Source organism: Halyomorpha halys, unplaced genomic scaffold, assembly GCF_000696795.3.
Source record: "Halyomorpha halys isolate HHAL.00 unplaced genomic scaffold, Hhal_1.1 Scaffold128.1, whole genome shotgun sequence".
Classification (NCBI taxonomy): Eukaryota; Metazoa; Arthropoda; class Insecta; order Hemiptera; family Pentatomidae; genus Halyomorpha; species Halyomorpha halys.
In genome coordinates, this window is record NW_027110898.1 from 1,433,257 (window position 1) to 1,458,512 (window position 25,256).

The 25,256-nt window shown below is 28.4% G+C and overlaps 2 protein-coding genes across 2 annotated transcripts in view; both read right to left on the minus strand.

Annotated features, from left to right (window-relative positions):
• Positions 1-1,878: 1,878 nt before the first annotated feature.
• On the minus strand, positions 1,879-15,865 carry LOC106678223 (uncharacterized). Its single transcript, XM_014416623.2, has 3 exons — positions 15,790-15,865; positions 14,486-14,563; positions 1,879-3,128 (listed from the first exon to the last, which is right to left on the minus strand). The coding sequence occupies exons 1-3, from the start codon at positions 15,835-15,837 to the stop codon at positions 2,922-2,924; spliced, it is 333 nt and encodes a 110-aa protein (XP_014272109.1). The 5' UTR covers positions 15,838-15,865; the 3' UTR covers positions 1,879-2,921.
• Positions 15,866-22,950: 7,085 nt separating this feature from the next.
• Positions 22,951-25,256, minus strand: part of LOC106678186 (uncharacterized) — a gene marked incomplete in the record, with an annotated part of 88,055 nt that continues 85,749 nt past the window's right edge. The window contains 1 exon segment of the mRNA XM_067048978.1: positions 22,951-24,338. Coding sequence (XP_066905079.1) covers positions 24,216-24,338 — 123 coding nt within the window.

The window sequence follows — 25,256 nt, forward strand, 5'->3', positions numbered from 1 at the left end:
ATCAGCTCGAATTACGCCAAGAAGACAATATATTTTAGTTGGCCTGATGTTTGCGAAAAAACACCTAAAAGTTTAAAAGAAAAATTTTGTCTGACTTATTCGTTCAAAAGTTGGCTAAAACATCATTGAAGGTTATAACAGACTGAAGAATGCTCTCCAACTTGGTAAGGATGAGATAGTTGGTGAAGATACGTGGTTATAATTACCACGGCGTATAATGTTTTAGAGTAAGAAAATCAAAGTTCTATTGAATTGTATTTGTAATGTCACATAAAATTTTCATTACATTCTTGTGTCGTTGTTTTTAACAATAAATAAAAAATATTTTGATCAAAATAAACCTGTTTGATGGTTCAATATGGAGTTTATGATAGGTTCCTTCCCCAGTCGATAACTGGTTAAACAAATTTTATCGGTTTTTCCCCTCAAAAAATCCAAGAAACGTTAATTGCATTATGGCCAAAATGATAACAAAACCTGTATAATACACTTGAACAAATATCTAGAGCATTGAAACATAAGGGTAAATTAATTAATAAAAAAGTTATTGGAAAAATACTTTGAAGGGTTTCGTTAAGGTGCAAATAATTGTAATTAAGTTAGTTAAAATATTCGTATTTTTAATCCTTTTTGAACTTAATTTTAATTTAAAATAATAATGATGCCAATTTTTTTTCTTTTTTTAGTTCAATTAACTTAAGATATAATAATATACACCTACGTACAGTTGTTTTAAGTAAGGTCTTTTCCCTTACCTACATAATAGCTGATTTAACGAAGCAATGTGCAGAGCCATTTTATGGGTTTGGTAAACAATTAATGTTGTTCCTCCAAGTCAATTAGGCGTTGTGAGTTCAATATCCTCTCCTCCACCTTCCACTTGCTCCACAGGTAACACCCTTTGAGATATCCTCCTCAGTAAAAATACTTCTCATCAGGATTTTTTCTGTCTGTGGTATTTTTTTCAATAACTTGAAAATGCAATTCGACTAAAATTCGAAGATATTCAGATAAATCTTGATTTTTCAGTTGAATCTTATACGAGATCAATTGTAATTATTGCTTTTAAATTAAGGATTTTAAAAGAGAAGTAAAAAAAAAAAAAGAAAAGAAAAAGAGGATAACAAATTTAACCAAAACCTCACTTATAAAAAATGTTTATAAATTATTATTAACAAAGAAATAATTCAATAAACGTACACTAAGATTAATTTACTTATATATACTGTAAGGTAACGACTAATATAAACAAATGTAAGTTTTTCTTAGTCACTCAATATTTTGGAATATTCATAAATGAAATACAAGTAACACAATATTCTTTGATAGTAAGGATTGGTATTAAACCTGTAGAATAATAATTTTTGTAATTAATGTTGTTATTGTTGAAAAAATATATTTATAACGTGAGTGATTAAGATTAATCTAGATACGATTAATAAAGAGGGAAGATAGAAAACATATGTATTATAAAAATATTTTATTCATTGTTACAGATCATTAAAAATTATATAAATATAAATGGTAACTTGAAAAATACTGACGATCATAATAAAAAATTATCATTATACATAATTACAAATAAATAATTTATTTATGAAAATGCTTTTCGAAGAAAACTAACACATTTTTCAAATGAGCAGATTGAATTTCTTGTGTGAGGTAAGTAATAAAACAATACTACTCATCCGGGTTTTTTTTTTATCCCCAGATGCTTATATTATCTTCATAATATTTTTTCCTACGTTGCAGGGTTTTTTTTTTTCAAACAAACACTTCAGACTCTGAAGAAATCCCGTGGGGAGAATTTAATGTTCTCACCAGAAAAATAAAAATAATAATAACTGTATAACTGAAATGACAACCCAAGGAATAAACTTAAAACTAAAATTTTAAACACCTAATTATAATCAATTGTAAGTATTATATGAACATATTAGGTTATATAAGTATTTTTGTCTATTCTAAGAAACTTCCATATATACGTAAAAGGATTTAACCCATGTAATGTATAAACATTATTGATTTCTAAATAATTTCATTATTTCCGAAAATCGTTCTTATCTATTTCTATCATAGCCGCTCCAAGTAGACTTTTGAATAGTTTTGAGATTTTTTAGTAAAATTTTAATCAATATAAAATCGAGCGTTATATGAAATATATATTGATTAATTATTAGCTAATGCATGGATTCAATGATAAACAAAAACTAACGAATTTCATATAGAGAATATTTTTCATATTCACAGTTTTATTTCGGATTCGTCTTTGAATCCAACCAAAATAAATTGATACAGCAAAAATTAAGGGATGTAGCCATAAAAAAATAAATTGACGTCAAACAACTTGTAATATTTACCCATGATTTTATTGTCTTGGGATATTCTAAATGATCCAAAAATATATTGGAAGATGTTTCAAAGAGATCATTATTATTTCAGAAGTCCACAATTTAAATGGAATATATATGTGGCTTTGTGGAATTACAGGAAAAATGGACATCCTTGAAAGCAACTTTCTCTGACGTTCGAATGTAGTCTGAGCAAGTTCTGACATTTTTAATCTGCAGAAAGTGTAGAAGAGTCACAAACTTTCTGCCGTTCATTACAAAATGTCTATATTAAATGCATTAAATTTAACTGTTTTAATTTTTTTAAATACTTTTTATTCAAAATAATTTTATTTATGAGGATATTTATTTACGTGAAAATTTATTTCGTAAAGTTATTTGAATCTCCGTTCTTGGTTCCGACGGATTATTATATGTTCAACACAAATTTTATCCTTTCAGACATTTACCAAGTCGAACAAACAATCCAAATATATCAAACGAGAAGAATTAAATAATCCTAACATTAGTTTACCTGAAGTATCTAAAAGTTTCTAGTTATGTACAGCTACAAACTATTGTTCAATATCTCTACTGCCGATTCTTCGCCGATCTGTCCTGGTACAGAGCTTTGCTGTTATACTGGAACTTCCTGCGTTCTGGTAGAGAGAAGGTCGGGTTGAGCTTGTGGTTCGGGTGCATTTGCTGCTGTAGGGCGTACCTTTCCTGAAGTGCTGTGAGCCTTCCTCTCGTTGCCTGGAGGAGCCCGTGGACAGCGTTTAGTGTTTGGATGGGTATCTGCAAGAAATAGAAGTAATGAATGACCAAAAACGCTCCAAAAAAAAAAAAAAAATGATTCGTTGAAGAAACTTCTTTTATAAGTCTTATTTTTTTTCTGTTAAAAATGGAAATAGTTTATAGAAACACTATAAGTAAATTCTAACTAATTATTGACAGGTTTGCAGCAAACCTAGGTATCTCCGTGCTAAGTAAACTTAAAAAGAAAGTATCCCCGATTTTCTTAGTTTACAGATAACCGTAAAAAAAAGTCTAAAACTTATAACTCCATTCTCAAGGATCTTATTTGTAATATCACAGCTAATAATGTCGTTGTTGGCTACCCTATTAACATCACCTCCTCATAGCTCCATCTACTGATGCACCCCAACCCCCTCCCCCACACTTCTTTTGATTTCAGACTGTTTCTCTTATCATTTCACTATTATCTATTGTCTTTATTATTTGTATTTTTATTTTTATTTATCTTTATTTTTATTTATATATTATATGCGATATAACACGAGGAGGCCCCTCACCTCCGGACTCAAATAGTTGCTGAACGGATAGCTCATATGTAAAATTAAATATAACAGGTAACCTTTAAATACCAAAGGTAGTAAAAGGTAAGACACAACACGAATTACTTTTTCTTTCTACTCAGTAATGCACTACTAACTCACATTTTATTTCTGTTTTAGAGGGTTCGGGAAAGAAAAAAAAAAAAAAACTCTACAATTGTCAAAATACATCTTACTCTTTCAACCTATTTTTCTCCACAATTTTACTTGTTCTAATTTCATTCAATTTATATTTATTTCTTTATGCTGTGATAGAAATTGTAAATTGTTGTAACTTTTTACTGACATTGTTAGCTGGGATGTTATAAATATGATATATTTATAATTAATTAATATATTAATATAATTAATATATTACTCGAGAATGGCAGAAACAAAAATAAAGATATTGAGACTGTATGGATATTTTTTTATTATGAATGATTTTTAATTTTCTTAACACCACTTGTAGGTAGCAAATAAATATTTTAAAAATGTTATAGTATTATCTGTACTATTGGATGCCTAATGATTTTATTTTAATGGCTATATAACATGCTCAATTATTGGTTACGCAACTCTCTGGTTGGATAATTATAAATTGTCTTATCATTCAAAATAAAGCGCAATGACACTTTCAACTCTCTCATAAAGGACTGTGTTAAAACAATGACTATTGTCCTAGGTCTGTTACAGTTAATTCGTATCTTCGCTTTCATTTAGCACTCTAGAAAATCTGCATTTATTTAGAGGATGCGCGGGATCTAAGGAGTATTATTTCAAAACTGTAATAATTAGCATAAATGTAATAATTTTTTTTCCACTCATTGTGAGTGTTTGCGGCTTTAGCGCACTTGCTTAGCCTCCACTGGCCGCATTACCAGTGACGCGTCGAGAGGAATGCGCTGGGATGTTATGAGCTCTGCTCTACCTCTCACACGTGGGGGATAGAGTGGGCTCAGGGATCCTCAGGTCGATTTTGTAAATATTGTATATTAGAGTGTAAATGTGACTAGAGATTCTCTTAATTTTATCAATATTTTATTTTATTTTGTATGCGCATAGTTTGATTATGTTCATTTTCTTTATCCTTCTGTTTGTTTATATTTTAAGAAAGATTTTATTTATTTTTATCTACTTTCTTTAACTATTTTTTTTCATTTAATTATTTATTTTTCATTGTTATTTTATTTTAGTATGAATGTGATCATTCGCAACTATTACCTTTTGCCCACAACGGTGTGGTAGATTGTAATATCTATTAAAAAAAATATATATTTTGAAGAATTATTTGATATCTCCTATATACTTTTATTTGTCAATAACAAATAATTATTGTTAACGAAAAAAAAAGTAACTTTGACGTAATCCATTTTAGTTGACTCCGAAGTGAACTTTGTAGCATTTATTGATTTCTGCAAAGGTCAGTAAATACAACCAGCTAACTTTTCCATTCTGTTTCAGAATAAACCCACCAGTCCAGCCCGCAAACACGACCCTTTCCTTGGGAAGCTGGATAGGAGAGCGTAGGCGAGGATTTCTCTTTCGTCAGCATCCTCTCCCACGCTGCCCCGGAAAATTATTTATGGAAGTGTTGGTGTAAGAGTTTGGGAAAGATTGGCTACTTCCTCAGGGAAGATTTAGCAACACAGTAATAAAGAAAAATAGCAAAACAAAAAAAAAAATAGCATTTCAACTTCGCACAGCAAGGATAGCAATAGATTGCGTATGTGTGTCGCCAATTCAGTATATGTTTGATAAAAAGAAATAAGATTTCTTCTTAACACAGGGTTTGGAAAGATTCATAGAACTCTAAGGCATAAATTTCAGTAAATGCCCCAAGACAAATTATAAATCATTTATTATGTTGTAAAACATATTGTTTTAATTTTTAAAGTTTTATTATATTATTTATTAATTTTTTTGATAACATGAAGTATCAAAATATAACATGTAATTTTTTTTTCAATTAATCATATTCAAACAATTATTATATATATCTTAACGATATCATACTATTTATTGTTCCTTTGCTTTGATAGTTGCACGATTTAACAAAAAAACGTTTTTCTTTTGAAATGGAACTTATTCCAATTATATTATTGTATGCTCAGACTTTTATCACTGCTAGTCCAAAAGTAAACTCACTATACAGTACTAGCTTTATCATATATCCGATTTAGAATTTGAAAGAAATGTAAAAGCAGGATTATAATACAAATACAGCCAAGTAAGCTGAAACCTTTTTTTGAGTTTTCCTTCTATTGCTCCATTAGTGTTTTTTACAACCACAAGTGTCTCGATCGAGATTTTTAGCTCAATCACCATCGAAGTAAATAAAACAACTTATTAAATTTTTAAAAAAAATTTGCTTGATAAAATAAATTTACTGGACTTTAATTTCCTCTTCGACTTTAAGTAGGTTAAGGAAAGAATTAAATGAAATAACGGTATCACATAAACACATATGAACATTTCTTTGTGTGAGATCTAAAAGTGATGCCAACATTTATAGAACCAAACAAAGAAATCTAGTACTTTACTTCTCAAATTATAGGTTAGATAAAGGTCTGAGGCTTACACTTAAAGACAGGCATAAAATTAACTGTATACATTGCATTTTCATGAATGTAAGTTCAAAATTCATAAAATGAACTGGAAGGTTTGGCCTAAAAAATAATCCAGCAATCGTTTTTTTTTTCAGTTTCGATGTAAATTTACCTGACAACCACAGACGAACAAATTGAATGAGGATATGACACAAAATTGAGAAAATGCATGATTATAATATTATTTTTTTAAATTTATTCACATGAATAGCTAATAAGAAAAGACGATTGCATATGTATGAAATAGGTAGAATATATTTTAATTTTTAAATTTTTATCTATCTAACTAAGGAAGAAAATTTTGAAAATATATAAAATTAAATATAACCGGAAAATGACCCTCATATATTTAACTAAAATACATATTTTTTCATTATTTGAAATAAAATATTTTCGAACTAACCAAATATAAATGAACTGAAACTGCTCAATAAAAAAAAAATCAGTTTATTACTTTCTAGTATTATATTATGGTAATTATGACCTTGACTTTTGAAATTATTTTAATAATTAAAATCTGCATGTTACACTAAGAGATTATAATATATTCTACCTATTTCTTACAAATTCAATCTTCTTTTCTTTTTAGCAATTCATTTGAATAAATTGAAAAAAATAAAATAAAATTATAATCATGCATTTTCTCAATTATTTGTCATATCCTCATTCGATTTGCTCGTCTATGGTTATTCAGTGACCATATCTCCGAACTGAAAAAAAAAACTTTTGGCTTGATTATTTTTGAGGTCAAACCTTTCAGTTCATTTTACGTGAGTTTGGAACCAACATTCAAGTAAATGCAATGTATAAGATTAATTTTATTCCTGTCTTCAAGTGTGAGCCTCAGTTCTCATTTCATCTCTTAATTTATTTTTCTCTTTTTTTCAATGATTATTTCCTTGATTAAAATTTTAACATTAATTATTAATTTCTTTTAATTTTAACTACTAACGTTTGAACTGAAAGCCAATAATATTCCATGGTAACTTATGATTAACTGTATGAGTGATACCTAATTCATTTGCGTAAACCTCAACTTTTTAATTAATGTGAAATACATATTCTGGGTTGATGATTTTTTTTCTTTGTACATAGTCTGCAAAGCTCATTAATATTCTTTTAAGAGACATTAGAATACACCATTACTGGTTTTACAACCGGCTTGTTTAGCACTCAGCTACCTCAACTTCTGAAATACAAAGGTTTAAGTATTGTATTTATTATATTAGTAAATACGTATTGTTCTTAATTTTCAGGGCAGACGTATGTTTATTTTAAATTAACTACATATTTAAAAAAAATCATTTTAAAGTGTTAATTTAAAATAAATTGCTAAATACTACCAGCTTAAAGGTTACAAGTGTTGAAATTAGAGTACCCACCCGTTGGCCTGTTCTAAATGTTTGAATGTTGCTGCAATTCTTGCAACAACTTTCTCAGCTCATTAAAATTCAATTTCGATTCACGAATATCCAAACCAAGATTTCCATGAATAATTTAAAAATATACTCATAATTTAAAAAATATAATATTCAGTCTGTAAATTTTTGATATGGTAGTTATTAACTTCCAAGTTAAAGCTACAAAAGAGAAATGAACGACTGAAGTCAATTATGACCGGCTCGGGTCAATGAAGGTTTGATTAATAGCTTTCATTCAATTAAGTTTGACCCTTTGTGCTTTAACAAGCATTTTACATCTACAAAAGATAATATGATTTTTCGCCCTTTTGGATGCCATTTATATTTTGAGCTCACCATTTCAATTGAATTTACTTGACCCTAATACTTTTATCAATACCAACCCCCTTGTTAAGTATAGAAGCGGTAAAAGGATATAAAGCATCCCTTTATTTATATTAATTTATTTGTTATTGGACGAATTCCTGTTGAAATATATTAGATTTGATTAAACGTTGTTATGAATGAAAACTAGAACCTTAGTGATGATGATGTGGAATTTAATGAGGAATATAATTTTATTATTAATCATAATATACTTATATTAGGATAAAATAAATCATTGGATTTTGCTGAAAACTAATAGGAAGTGAATGGCGTTGATGACCAGGGAAGTTTTACGCCGTTAAACAAAACAGAACAGAACAAAACAGGACAAAATAAAAAAATAAAATAATAAACTGAGAAAATTCCTTTAAATATGGTAATATATTTATTCCAAAATTAACGCTGTATAGCTCAGTCAGGGACAACACTTAATGGAAAGGAATCAACCCACATAGTAATTGAACTGAAAAAATGCATTTGATGTTAAATGTCAACAAACAATTTACAAGTAAAACTATAAATGTAGTAGTAGTGGTAATTGTCTAGTCACATTGGTGATGTGATGGTGAGTTATGGTAACCATAACTGGTTACAAAAATTAGGTAGTCTTCACTTTTTTATTTGCTTTCTGGGTTTGTACAATTCAGAAAAATTCAAGTTTCCCAATTTCTCTTATCATTGTGAAATACCAATTGGCTCGAATTTTATTATTAATAAAAAATGATAAATATAAATTATGAAAGGATTTGATAATTAGCTTAAAAATATGAGAGGAATAATTTATTTATTTATTTATTTTCTATAGTCATTGGTTGTTATCTTGTTCTGTTCTAAGCCCTGATGAAGGCAAGAAACTCTAGCCGAAACGTTGGCACAATTAAATAAGTTGCATCAACTTATTTGTGTTTCATTTTGACCGCACCCCCAACCATCTTCTCCCCGTACAAGTCAACCACGGTCAACTATCCCTCATAATTAAGAGAGGAATAATAGTTTTTCAAGGTTGAAAACACATTTCCAGAAATATGAGCTGTAATATAAATTTATTACATACCGTTGGAAAGCCAAACATTTTATAAAAATAATAACTAACATATAGAGTCGAAGAACGTATTAGAGAATGAAGAAAAACATATAAATAAAACAAGAGTTCGCCGTTAAACTGGCGGGGTCATTTTTTATGACTATAGTGATGAAGCAGTTAATTTTTAATTTATCATAACCTACATAGTAGACTTTCAGAGACTTTATGATTAAGGGTACGTCCAAAATGCACGCTCGTTTTCTGAGTTAGAGATTTGGCGCAGACCATCGACGTCTCGGCGTGCGTATAATGCTTTCTACTGGTATAATATTAAGAGATTTCTCCTTTTTTACATTTTTTTTTTCTTTTCTAACTGAAAAATTGTTTCAAGTATGAAGGACCAGAATTGAAATCAGTTAAAATGACAGTGTGTCAATCTGGTTTTCGCCATCATGACGTACACTTGAACCGTTGTTGGTGAGTCTTTTTCAAATATTTTTTCTTAGTGAATCGTTAGTAATGGAGATCACTTTAATAAATAAAGTACATTTAAAATTTTAATATTTATTCACATGAAAAAGAACGGCCTGAGTGGCAGGTCGTTTGAAACCAGAATGAGGAAATCAGACGCACGCCAACTCGACAACGGTAGGCGCCGACAGTCTGATTCAGAAAATGGGTGACGATTAATTTCAACTCAAAGCAGGATAGTATGTGAAAATTGTGTGATGCGCACAAGGCACCAGATGTTTCCTGGTCCACCTCCTCTATTTCTTCATCCTTTCTCTACCAGTAACCCACACTTCCCAGTTTTTGACATTTGTCTAAATTTTCTACACAATAATAATCAAAAGTTTATTTTATTTTTATAATTTTTTTAGGTGTTGCTTTAATTTGATGAAAACTTCAAAATATAATTCAAATTTGTAAATAGTGTTTAATCTATATATATTTATTAGAATCAAGATATGATGGGCTGTTGATACTTGAACACAAATTTATTAATGATTCCATAACATTCCTGCCCAACAGGTTGGCTTGAAGTTTTGCTTGATGGTATTATATATTTCTTTTCATAATGCAATTCAATGACTTTTTTTTTTTTTTTTTTAGAGAAAGAAATTTATTCAATCATGCTGCCCAAATACATCGGGTTGCTACATTACACAGCATACTGATCAATCCGTGATCGGACATATATAAATTTATAAATTACATTAATAAAGGTTGGAATAATCATAATTAATTTATTTATTACTAATAACTTCAGAAGAATCCTATTCAGTATTAAATTGTTTTAGATTTTTGTTAATTGTAAATAATATTTATTTAATCTAAGCGTGACTGATGATACCTGTAAATAAACGTCATGGATAAATATGAAATTATGAGAAAGTATCACTAAAAATGTTAAACAATAATTTTATTTATATTTTAGCGTTCTGTATTGTTGTAGAATATTTGTGAGTCCTGGCAGACTTTGTAACTAATGCTATGACGAAACGTTGTGAAATCATTAATAAACTTTGTGGTGAAGTATTATGTGAACATAATTCATATACCACCTTAAATCAGCTATATATATATATATATATATATATATATATATATCTTCCCTAGCAGTTGAGAATTTTTTCGTGATAATTATTTGGAGAGTGTATGTTCTAAAAAAAACTGTGTTTTTCTCACTGTAGGGCACTACGCAAACAATAAAGTTGCGAAACGTAGCCAAAAGGTGTATTATTACAAAGTAACTGTTATTGACTGATTCTCAAGATCCAACAAAACAAATATATATATATAAATATTTATGTGCTGATGGCTATCGAAGAGATTAAACTTATCTATACTATCTTGGGCTATCTAATTTACTTAATACAACAGAAATTTAATTATCTTATTATTCTCATTAATGAAGTAATTGCGTGATAAAAATAAAATTATTGCCATAAAGATTGTTTGCTTGAAGAACTTAGCCGAATTATTGTTCCGCTCCCACCCCCCTCCACTTTCGATGGTATGAAGAGGGTGATAAAAAATCTTGGGCATTTGGGTGCCTTAAAAATAAATATGGCGCAGGGACTATGGAAAAACCTCTGGGTTCAACCAATTCAATTATAATAATATCGCCTTTTTAATTCATCTATTAAATTTGTTATTAGCAAACAATTGTTTTCATCACGAACATTTTCACAATTTAATAATTGTAAAATCATTACTTGACAGAGATATGCATGCGTGAGAGTTATTATTTCTATTACATTTCAGCTACACTTAGTTGCTTCAATAAGCGGGACCAAGAGACATTATTTAAAATTAAGCAGCATTAGGGACCAGATAAACATAGGAAGTCTCAAAAGATTTGCCAACCAATGAGTGGGGATGATGAAATGAAATCAGCGACCAATCTAACCACACCGGAAAATATGAGGACTCAAGTACCAATTCCCGGAACGATGTTTTAATATTCATCCCTATATCAAAACTGATAAGCTACAAATTAGGCGTTCCAGAAAGCAATTTATGCGAACTACCTACGAGCTAGCAATTTCAGCTAAAATTAACAATCTTGATGTTTATTTCCGTAAGTGAACTCAGGATGACAGAATGTATCCCCTGTTATGCAAGCAAGTTGTAGGAGATTTCATTAGACTAAAAATACAAACTTTAAATTATCTTTGCTATATGAATGCAATATTCTTGCCTGCTCTCTCATAAAGTGTGCATAAATTATCCTTGGTCCGTATTCTGTTTATACTTTCTTTTTTAAACAATTTATTTAAATTTATGGAATCACCGATGATTTTTTTAATGAAAGTTTTATCATATAAATATTTCTTTTATGTGACCTTTTTATGTTTCGTATATCTGTTCTATTTTAACTCTGAATAATTTTTTACATTTTCCAGGAAAGATGGATACTTTCTTTAGTTAGTAGGAAAACATTCCTGCTGGTGCTAGTCTTGAAGGGAATAATTTAGAGGTGGCAGGTCAGAGTATAGCTTCCTCAGTAGTAATTATCTATATTCTAAGGTTTCAGAATATAATTAATAATGTGTCAGGAAATTTATGAAAATGGAAACAAGTTTTCTGGTGCCGGGGGTCACCAGTTTTCTTAATCAGTCCAGTTAGTCTAATGACCAATCTAATTCAAGGCTGTTTGTAGCCGAGAGAGTCAAGGAGGCACCATAAGAACCTTACAACTGCACCGGCACTGGTTCGAATGTCGCCTAGGAAGGGAGAGTTGACTTTTATTTAAATTAATTTTTATAAAGTTTTGAAGTTAAAAAACTTCCAAAGATGAAGATAATCTATTCTATATTTTTCTTCATAGTTGTACAGCGTTTGGGAACAATTGCATATTTCTGCATAAGTGCCCATATTCATGCACCTTTACAATCTTGTCATATTTTCAATTATTGAAATAATGTCATCCATATATCATGGTTGAAAATTGCTGTTCGTGGTGGTCCCACAGAATGAAAACTTGACGCTACTAGTCAGGTTACAATAAGTTTGTTATCTATAAGTAAGCTCTACACATCGATTAGAACTCTTAAGTAATTTCGACAATAAGGTCTTGTGTTCGCAAGATGGAAACAATATGAGACTGAATAGACATATGTTATCATATATGTAGGATTTCGTACAATAGCCTTCGTCTTTTGACTTATTATTTTATCTTGCGGGAATCCTTCGCGATCTAACAACATGTATAGTTGTTTTTTACATTCCATGACCTCTTTCGCACCCAAAATTCTAACAATAGTCCATAAAATAATGTTTCGCACGAAGTTGTACGATAAGCACCTACCAGGCGGACGCATTACCATTTTTTCTACCTGCCCATATTCTAATGAATTTTTATAAGATTTCACATGAACACTCGAGACGTATCTTTCGCAGATCATCGCATAAATGTTAAAACTAGTTAAGGTGTAGTGGTTCAGTCAGTTAAATAGATATTATAATATTAAATGGGATGTCTATATATATATAAGGGTGCATGCTTTCCCTCGCAAGAAATGTTATTGCCAGTCGTCACTTATATAATAAAAAATGGACTAATATTGTTTGTTCTTCATTTATATAAAAACAAGTCTATACTTACATAAATATATGTATGAGCATTAGTATTGTTTTCTTGTTTGAAATTGAAACCCCATAAAAATATATTTCCATCCGAAAATAATTAAACTCATAAAAATATATCACCCATAAGTGAAACCCCTTACTTTCCCTTTATGATGTCCGTCAAAAAACCAATTATTTAAACATGACTTGAATTATTGTCGAATAATCTAATTACTATTAGAAGATGGTCGTTTGTTCGGTCAGTAATGATATTCAAATAAGGAAAATTTATTTTATTTGTGCTGACGTTTCGACCTGAATTTCAAGCCTTCATCAGGGCTCAAAACAAAAAATGAGGTATTAACCTTAATCATGAGAAAAGGAAAATAATAACAAACAAATTTGGAAACATATAACAATACATTAAGTAGAAAGTAAATACCAAGAAAAGATAAAATGCAATATTTTAGATTTAAGAATTATACTAAACATATGATAAAAAGTTATTAAAAATCTGACAGTGCTCATGAAAAACAAATAATAAATATAATGAAAGATGTGGAAGAAAAGGTAAGTAATGAGAAATTTAAATTAGCGTAATAAAATATGTAAATATGTTTGCATGGATATTTTTTATTTACAAGTGTACGGAAGATTAATAATCTAGGAGATATAGATACATAGTTGATGATACAAATGAAGCTTAACGAATAGATATGTGTAAGTAATTCCAGAATGTTGTCACTCGAACGATAAGAAATAAATTCTACATAATTCGAAAATTGATAGGTTGAGATATTATATTTTACAGGTTGGTGGATAAAAGCAGGGTGAGGAGGTCAATAAAAAATTAAAGAAAAATGTTTGTTGTTAAGAAGGGTATGAATGTATTTTCTTCAAGGATTTTGTTGGAAAATTTTAGATTTTGTATCTTCCCTAATAAGTTGTAGTAACTTTCCTGGGTTTGGTCTAGAAGCCATGAGTACACAAAAGTCTCATTAAGAGAATGGTATATACCACACTCAAGGAGTAAAACGCAATTGGTGAGCCATGTTCCTTTTCATAAAAAGGAACAAGGAACCATAACATCTTATGAGGTATAGATAGTTGGCCGTAGATAACTGATTGGAGAAGATGCGGTCAGCAAATAAACAACATAAATAAACAAAAAATATTTATTTACGTCCGCATAAAAAATATTTTATTTTTATTTATGTTGTTTATTTGCTGACCACACCCCCCGACCATCTTCTCCAATCATAACATCATATGGTGAACCATTGAAAATACTTTGTTAATTATTTCTTCATTGACAATAACTGACCTGAAAAGCTGATGTCAATATCTCTCCTGTGGCTATTGGTGGAAGTTGTCCCTGCCCTTGTGCTTGGCCTGGAAAAACCTATAAAATAAATAAGAGTTGTCATTTAGTTATGGCTTTATTAAGGAAGAATAAATATCTTCTGAAATGTGAACATTACAATTATCTTGAGCTATAGTATCAGTTTTTATAAATAAATATACCGCGAAAAGCATAAAAAGTGAAAATATTTTCACGATGAAACATTTCAATATTATGTTTAGTTTTATCATATAGTCCATGTTTACATAATTGAATACTTACATACATAATGGGATATGGGTTCATTTTGGTTTGAGCAGTTTATCTCTGATATCATTAAAAAGTGATACTGAGCTTAAGAAGTAATTTCGTGATTTTGTTAATCAAAAATCAAGAACAGTATCATCAATAAAATTCGAGATACAAACCCAGAAGATTTAATGAAAACAACTTTTCCTTTTACAATTAATTCCAGTCTACACACTAAATACAAATATTTCAATTTTTTTCCTTTTTCTCATCTTTGTTCTCCTCATTCCATCATTTCTTTCCATTTCACAATTTTTTATTTCATTTGATCGACAAATTCACGCTCTCAGATCCTCTCCAGTGATCCGTTAAACAAATTCATCATAAGACAGCAATTTGAAATCACTCTAGAGAAATAATAGTCACAACAGTAGATCAGTTTACAGAAAAATAATCAAATAAATACATTTTACCAAAACAAAACTAATATATAGATTTAAAAGAAAATATAATAAAAAGTTGGTTAAAATAAATACTTGAATGAATTAATACGTTTAAAAAAAAATTAATGAATAAATAAGGTAAGGGAATAAATAAGTTATACACACAAATCGACTGGTCCACATACTAAAATAAATAAATAAATGATTTATTTTAACCTGGTACGAAATCAAAAGAAAAGTCTTGGGAAATTTTATTTATTTAAGCATATTCTTTATTTTTTGATAATGCGTTATGCCCATATTCGTAATTATCGATCAAAATTAATTCCAACATTCCAACATACGTCCTATGAAAATATTAAATAATTATTCATCATTTAAATTTATATATCGAAGAAATATTTAAGAAATTTAATTTTTATTTCATTGTTTTTTTGTTTTTTTAATAATATGTTCTATCAATTAATAAATTAGTTATAAAACTAAGTTTTGTACTTACGTGGTTTCACACATTTGCCAGCAATATGCTTAAAATAAAATATGAGAAAGCACACACATTAAAAATTAAGCAACTACTTATTGAACGAAACTTACGTTAAATAAAAAAAGTGATAAAAGCAGAAGTGGAAAGGCCTTCTTCATCTTGTCAGGTGTCCGTTGAGTTCTGAAGCGGGATATATTTCTCTTAAGCCCCTTTCAGTGGAGGGGGCTTACCAAGTATCTCCCGCTCTTCGTACAAAATGGAGGAGGAGGTAGATATTTCAATGGACTCTATTTTTTTTTTTTTTTTTTTTTTTTAGGTAACTGGCTAACTTTATTTCATATTGTGTATTTTTAATAACTATTAAATAATCTTATATCATTAACGTTTTGGAATATTACTCTTATTTTGAGAATATTTCTTGTTTTTATTTTCCATTTATTCTATAATAAAATAAATTAATATTATTTTCATTAATTCTATTAATTTTATTATAATTAGACATACAGTGACCAAACGTCATTTTTTATTTATATATATATTTTAGCAAAGCACTGTTTTAAATTTCTTGCCCTGCTATACTTTTGTACCTTTAGAAGGACTAATAAATGTTCTGTTGTTTGAAAAGATACTTTTGAATACATCTCCAACAAATATTCAGCATTCCATACTCTACTTTACCTTTAATACAAAAATAATGCATAGAGTATTTTCAACTGATGATTTATTTGTAAGGAAAGTTTGGAGTGAAATGTAAGTAGAATCAATCCAAGATTGAAGATCCCTGACACCAGAGCAAGATTGAATTTCTATGATATATCAAACAGTATATCCTCTACATTTAAAATAAGGCTTCTTTAACTCCTGATTTAGCTGAAACCATTAACAACGAACTAAATCTTGTAAACTTAAAAATAAATTGTGTTGAGCCTTTGGTATTAATGTATTATTGGAGAATTGAGAAGACGAAGCTGATACCCATTAAAGGAAATTATATAGGTATAAAATATTTGTAAAAATTATTCTATCTAAAACATGCTCTGAGAAATCAATCCATGCTTTTAAAAAATATTGTACTGAAAAACAAAGATGTTTTAATAAAAATGTATATATTTTTTTCAATCTTTATATTTTTATCAATACTTATTTGTAGTTTCATTTATTAAAGATGAATTGTTTTCTGTCATAATTTAACCAATCTTAGTCAAAACCAGTTGTAAAAGAAATCCAAATAGTATATGATACTATTTGGATTTGTTTTACAACTGGTACAAAAAATGTTTTTCACTTATTTGATTATTAAAAATAAACTTTATGTTTCTTAATAAAGAATTAGATAAGTTCTTCTAGTTATTTATATGATAAAAACCCCCCTTATAAAACTCGTTTTTTTTTCCACTTAATACAACAGAGTACCTAGTGACTTTTTTTTTTTTATTCACAAAATGTTATCATCATAATCATACAATATTAAAAATCCTAAGTGGACATCCATTAGCTCCGCATTGACACAAATCTTATACGGAAGTTAATGATGTATGATTAAGCTCCACTATTGTGCTTAATCAAATTTATTGTCATATGTATTAGATAATTTTTTCATTACACAAAAAGAGTGTGTTTAAACTTTTAAATGAATTATTTCTTGATAAAATTCTCTACTCTTACTTTCATGCGGTATGTATTTACAGCTATTTATTTTTATTTCCTAGGTGAAATCAAAATTTTTACATTTACTCAAGAAACTTATATCGTTCAATTAGTCAGAATGTTTTACCTTTTAATACTTTTAAACTCTTCTTAACAGATACCATTCTATAGTAGATTCTCATCTTTCAATGAACTGTTGGCAACAAATAAACTTAATATATTACCAATGAAAGTCAAGATATACACAAGTATGCGTGTGAAAACTTGGAGTTCCTGAATTAAATTTTTGGATGTTTTATTTTGACACAAAATTAAAAGTACATAATCCATTTTTTTCCTGATGTTGATGTTAATTTAAAAAAAAGACTGTCAGTCCCTTGTTTGCAGGTTTTTTTCTGATACTATGTTGTGGAATTTAGGGAGGGATTTTATAAACAAAGACATAGAGTGTATTTTTTTGTTAATAGACACCACGACCGACTGCCCGCTCAGAAGTCTCATATTGTCGCCATCTGCTGTTTTATTTACAAATCAAATAATAATATTTTCTTTCAACAATTTAAATTTTCTACAACAATTTTCTTTCTAAAATTTTTATTATTATTTCCTTTTATTTTTTCTGGGTTTCTTCTTCTTCTTAGTATGTACTACTTTCTTCTTCTAAATTTTCGGCTTCACAACCCATATTCTTTTCATCCAGGTCCCAATTACAGTCATCTGCATTTAATCTAGGATATTCTTCATCTTCTTCGGTGTAAAGATGCTCTGTGCTATCTTCTTGGTCGAGGCTTTTGTGTATCCGAGGGTCTATTTCTCCTGTGTTGTCTATTATTTTCTTTGTTAAACCAGCATTCCTTTTTTAGGTTACCTAGTTTTTTTACAAATAAAGCAGACCTTTATACAGAAGTTTGACCTTTTACGATAAGTCTTTAATGCTTGTCCAATCCTATGAAGGTTATTCCTTCTTTCAAATGACAAAAGCATTGTCTTACTTTACTGAATTTAATATTCCTATTTACCAAAATAGCGATGACAACAGGATCATAATACGGTGGTAAGCCTTCAATGATATATCTAACCAATTCCCTGTCTGTTAAGAATTTATCCAGTTTAGCTATCTCTTGAACTAAAGATTGAAACCTCAAAACATATTCATCCAATGTTTCACCACTGTTTTTCCTAATTTGACAAGGTCAAACATTAAATCATTTTCTCCTCTGGAATACCAACAAAACTTTCTCTTAATTTTTCCCAAATCTTTTCGGCGCACTTTTCACCTCTAATCAACGGCAATACATCGTCACTAACCGTTAAAATAATAGTAGAGAGTACCTGTTTACTGTTTCTTTTTCAAGCTGTATCTTCTTCAGTCGGTGGATCTTTTTCTATAATTTCTTCTTATAAGTCCTTTGCTTCTAAGTACGCTTCTATTTTCATTGACCAAATCCCATAATTTTCTGCAGCAAGCTTTTTGATGTTGAATAGTGTAGCATCCATTGTCCTTCGAGTTTTGATTTTGGCGGTTAGTCCTAAATAAAAATCATAAAATGTATCCGTTAATATACATAAATTACTCTCAGCACTTACCTTTTACACACTAAACCATGCTCTGCTACCAGTTTGTTGTGGAGTTTAGGGAGGGTTTTATAAACAAAGACAAAAAGAGTGTATGTATTTGTTAATAGGCGCTTCGACTCACTGCCTGGTCAGGACAAAGAATCATGCCTGTTCCTTTGTTCCCAGCAGTGTCATAGTTTCACCATCTACTGTTTTATTTACAAACCAAATAATAATACCAATTTTTTTTGGCAAACAGACTATAAGATTAATTTTAATTATAATGGTACAAAAGTCACATGTCACCCCACAATTGTCCTTAGAACTTCATATTACAATCTGCCAATTAAAAAAAAAAAAATTATTTAGGCTTCATATGATTCCAAAATAACTTTTTATTTACTTACATCAGTAATATTCAATTTAACAATAAATCATTATGTAATAATCTGCTGCATTTATCAAATATAAATTGTAATATAATTTCATTATTTAAATAAATATTTATTGAAGGAATATGATCAAACAACAGTCTTAAAAAATAAGTATTTATTTACTTTGTGGAAAAAAGAAAAACAAAGCAACAATATAAGATTCCTAATATGTGTCATTTACAAATTTATGTTATCTTCCAAATAAAATAATAAAATTTTTGATATTAATTCAATTTTTTATCTTAACTTCAATTGTTGTAAATAAAATATGTTCGTGAATAATTCTCATACATCATTTTATGTTTTTTTTTTTTTTTAATTTAACTCTCCTTAATGGACAAAATTTTCTTCCCTATAGATGTCTATTATAAAGGGGTTCTACTGAGTAAAGTAAATACTTGGTTACACTAAGTACATTAACTAACATTTTTACTGATGGATTGTTGATTGTAGTGTAACCAGTATTTTTATTAACATCTTAAATTTCAAATTATCCTTTTTTATCTATAAATACTAAAAGTTCTTCCTCTCATTTGGAAGTGCTCCAGTACTATAACAACTGGCATCAGGATCCTATTCCCTTACTTCATTTCACTTCAACTATGGCTATGTTGAAAATGAAAATGTCCTATTTTAAGCTTCATGCTGAACTAAAAAGGTTCAAACATTATTCATTCTACATTATCTTTATTTAGAGGTCAAAATAGATTTATTTCTAGTGGTTCTTCATGAATTATGATCATAGGTACTTTCTCTTATCCTCTCTTTTATAAATAATTCTTTTTCGTCTTCCTATACAGATAGTCATACCATTTTTGTAATTACCTTTACTGTTCCTCAGATTTATATGTTCCCTTCAAAACTAATTTGGCTTGATTATCACATAACTTTATGATTGATATTCTCTCTCCTGCTTTCAAACAGCATATAGGTCTCACTTATTCCATCATCTCTTTCTTCCAGGCTTATAGGACCATTAATATTTATTTTCTTCACATGTTAAAGTATGCATGAGATATATTATTTATTTCAAAGTCAAAAATATTTATTTATACTTTTAGTAATCTAAACCCAAACCAAAATAGTTCCATTTTTTTTTTTATCACATCATAATTCCTGAAGGATCTTGACATGAACATTCTTCTTTCACATTGTTTCTTAGTCGTTTATTACTGTGCAGTTACTCCAATATTTTTGATATTAAAGGATTGTCATTGCTATCGGTTATTCACACATGAATGGTTAACACGAATGATAAGTATATGTTATAGATTATCACATATTGCAATTGAAATATCTCTGTAAATTAATCAAAAAATTCTATGATTCAAGAAATTTACATAAATATTTAACATTAAAAACAATAAAGAATTATTATATAATATTATAAATATTATTTCTTTAATAAGTCGTTTTGTAATAATAAAAATAGTTATATTGGCACTGAAACAACAGTGAGACTAATTTAATTTTTAAATTTTTTATAAACAATCCGTAAGTGATGGAATCTTATGAGGTTCACTCGGACTTAAAATTTGTCAAGAATCAAAAAGGTAAATGGTATAAGTAGACAATCTATCTTTAATTCTCTTGTCTCTCTTCAACCCCATAAGTATGAGAAAGACCTTCGTAGTTGACATTAGTAAACTTAACTATGTGAAAATCATATGACAGATGCACAATAACCATTATTCTGAGCATATTTTTCTTAAAAATTATAAAATTATTAAATAACCATCATTAAACTTTTTTAAAAAACCATTGTTATATTAAAGTGATTGACCTAATAAAAACGTAAACACTGAGAAGCGCTCAGATAAATACTTGGGACTCAGAAAATGTTTGATCCACAGATTTCTGAAGTCATTAGTCAAGATTCATACTCCCTGGATTATCATTTTTTATTATTTCTTATTTTTTTTATAATTTATTATTTTCAAGGTATTGCATGCTTAATCCCTTCAATTGTTCTAAATTCAATCTAATTTTACATATTTCGAGTTAAGATTCAAAATGGGATAAATCCTGATAACAAAAATGCTTCTCAAAATTTCACTAAATGTATATTTTTCTTTACAACATTTTGGCTATAACCCCATCATCAGGCATACTGAAAAATGGTCAATATTTAGGCATTCAGATACTTGAGAGATACAAAAGAGGATAAATCCAAATTTGAACTTTTTCAGGAATCTCATAAATATGCATAATTTAGGTGATTGTTTATCAATTATTATTGGATTAATAGATTTTAAACTACATCAGAAATAGATTTGTAAAATATTTTTATGCAATTCCACATATTAAAGTTAAAAATTAAATTAAATAAATGGGATAAATCCACTACTTCTCAACATCCTTGATCCAACGTCTCTGAGGTTATCCTCATCTTCTGGCACCATAGAATGTCCTAGGCAGAATCTTTTTTTTGCATTCTGCCATCCTCCATTCTTGTTATGTGGTCTGGCCATTCAATTCTTCGGGCTGGTATAGAACAAACTATGTTTTAGGATCCATAAATCTCATACAATTTGATTCTCCATTTACCACAAGTCCTTTCTAGAGAATATTCCTCTTGAAACTTTGTAATGTATATTTTAGGGACACAGAGAGTCCATGTTTCTGACACTTATGTCACTATTAGTCTTGCTAATATTTTACATAATCCCACTTTTGTTGCTTGCGACAACAGTGATAACTGGAAAAGGTTTATTTTCGAAATATGTTCTGTCACCTACAATAATTTGTTCTTGTATTTCCATGGATATTTCATTTTTGCAGTTAAGTTCCATGATCAAATATGTGAAGAATTGAACGTTTTCTAATATATATATTATATACCGAGAGCAATATCTTTTAGATTTATTTATATATATATATATATCTGATTTTTGGCAAGATAGTGTATTCCGTATTATCTATTAATAATTTTATTATTAGAATACTAGATGAATAATTTATTTGTTTTTAGTTTGTCATGTAATGTATAAAAAAATAAATAAAATAACACTTGCAATAAGTTTTAAAATGAACTGTAAAACATCCCTTAAATAATATTGTTAGTAAATTCACAAGAATTCCTTACAGAGTGAAGTTTTGATCCTGCGAGTATTTACAGTGAATCCCGGTAAAATTTGTCAATCAACTTGCCCATTCATTCGGATGAAGAGTAGATCACATCTTTAATTGGAGTCAGAACTAACAAATTATACACGGCTATCTCTAAAAGATTGTGCTTAGAAGATTTATTAAATTGGAAACTTCTAGTATAAAAAACCCAAAATTTGAAGAAAGAAAAATAAAATTGACCATTTTAGAACCAAGCCACAGAATTTATTGACTCATTATCCAATACATTATGTTTTTAAAAAGTGTTTACTAAATTATAACCATGGGTCATATAAATTTTTTCCAAAACCTGTAATAGTTAAATCATCCCTTCAGCTTCTAAAGTTTATCAAACTTTGTTCTACTGCATTCTTTCCTGATTTATTAAATTTGGTAAATTGTTTAACTTCCTTATTAAGGAAATTGGTTTGAAATTTTTCTATAGTTATTTTAATGGAACGAAAAGTTTAAGAAAAATAATACACCTTAAATAACTAATTATTTATTTACAAATTTACATTAAATATTCAAACATATATTGGTGTTTCAAAGATATCTCTACACTCATTATATACAATTGAGCAAAATAAGTAAAGTTTAATTATTCATAGAAACAGACTAAATAAAATCAATATATGTTAAACTATATTAACAATAAATATAATAATGAGTCACAATAATACTTTCTGAAATAACAGCTTGTCTTTGAGGTTTGGCTGGAATTTAATTTAGAATTAATTAATTACTTATTCCACATAGGTATTAATTCTGGCAAGACTTTAGCGGCATGAACTGTTATAATACTGGTAAAATTCTTGGACTTGGCACTATTATTATTAATTTAAAATTTGTATATCTATATTTTCTAATTTTTCTTATAATCTTCTAAAATTATTCAAATTTAAAATACAAACAAATTATATCCTAATAGAAATGCAGTTCCGTTTGCAATTATTCCAAATCATATAGATTTTATAAATATGCATATAATATTGATTATAATGCCTAATAGATGATAATTAAGTAATAATTGCAGATTTTCTTTTTCTAAAATCAAGAAGCAGGTCAGAAATAATTTGATTCAATAATTATGGAGACAAAATCTGTGAATATCAGCTGATGATCAGAAACATCTCCTTCGTCATTAAGGAGATCCTGGTCATCCAAGAATCTTATTACCAGATATTTTGAGTAATTGAGTGGAATATATTTTGATAAAATCTGTTATCATTTATATATTTTTTTCTTTGTAAATGAACATCTTAAATGGGAACTTTCAATGTAATAATAAATTTAAAATAATAATAATAGTAAAGTATTTTTATAGATAAACCTTATAAAGGCCAAATACAAAATATGAGATTATAAAAAACTATAATAATAATGCCAAATACTTGTGTTATGTACCAAAATAAATAAGTATTTCATTATAAATATATTTGTACATTACTAGCTATAGGCTTTCTCCTACATTTGTGGTTTTCAGTGCTCAGTTCAAAAATTATTGGACCTAAAAGCATTTTTTATCAATCAACAATATCTTTAGAAACTACATTAATATTATTTTTGATTTTATGGTTTTACATATAATTTAACATTTTTAAAATAAAATTTTACTTTACTTCTAGTTAAATACTTCTTCTACCCCCTTTCTGAACATTTCAACAATGATCCTGAAGATATTACCTATAGTTATTGGCACTAATCATTCCAACTTGAAATAAGTCATCTTATTCTCTATGGTAACCATAAAAACAATCTAAAAAGGACTACTAAACAAAGTCAGTTCTTCATCCACTTGTTTGCACAGCTGTTCGCTCAGTGGTCGTTGTACTCCAGGCTCCTTCGGTGAAGTATGGTCTAACAGCATCTCTGAACTCTTTTTTGTACTCCTTAATATTGTTCTGCGAATCCTAGACAGAAATATAATTTAAAAATTTTAATTTTTAAAGAATTGTATTAAGTAAAAGTAAAATTATATTCTGGTTTCAGATAAATTGTTTGTTTTTTAGGTCAATTATGGATGAAATTAAAATAAATATCATAATATTTCATTAATAAATTATATTAGGTCTCTTTGGCTTTAATATCATGCATTATAATATTAATATAATACAAATATTTTATTCGATCATCCATTATGGCTTTGTCCACTCTCACAAATAAAGAACTTTGAGAACTAAACAAATAATGTATTTGGACTATATATAACATTATAAATATGTTCTCTTATAATGCATTTACAAGGCAGTAAAAGAGACTACACCCATTATTGTCATATACTCCCATGTATGAAGCCCTGTATACCCATGGAAAAAAATGTTTGAATCTCTATTAATTCAGAAGTGGATTGCAAAAAAAAAAAAAAAAAAAAGAAAAGAAAAAATCACAAGGATTCTGAAAAGTTTTGTCTACTCTTTATATCAAAATTATTAGATTTTTGGGATTTCCAATATTCTTTCTTATGCTGGTTTGTCTTCTGGCAACCCAGTAAAGCTCAGCTACTGTTGGTAATTAATCAAATTTTGATAGAGAACCTACTTACTTCCACAGATATGAATTTGTTTTAATTTTTATCTTCAATATTTACTGATGTTCATAGTTACTATACTTCATTCCTACAGATCATAGCATATAAAAACCCAAAAGCCTTCCTCTATAAGCAGTTTATCTAACAAAAAAGAATTTATCAAATTGTACAAATAATTTTCTTCTAATTCTTCAGTTTTATATTTTAGCAATACATATAGTTTGATAAACATTGGTTATGTAGTATTCAGTAATTATAAAAAAAAAAAATCTTTTATATGATAGTATGATTGGTAAAAATG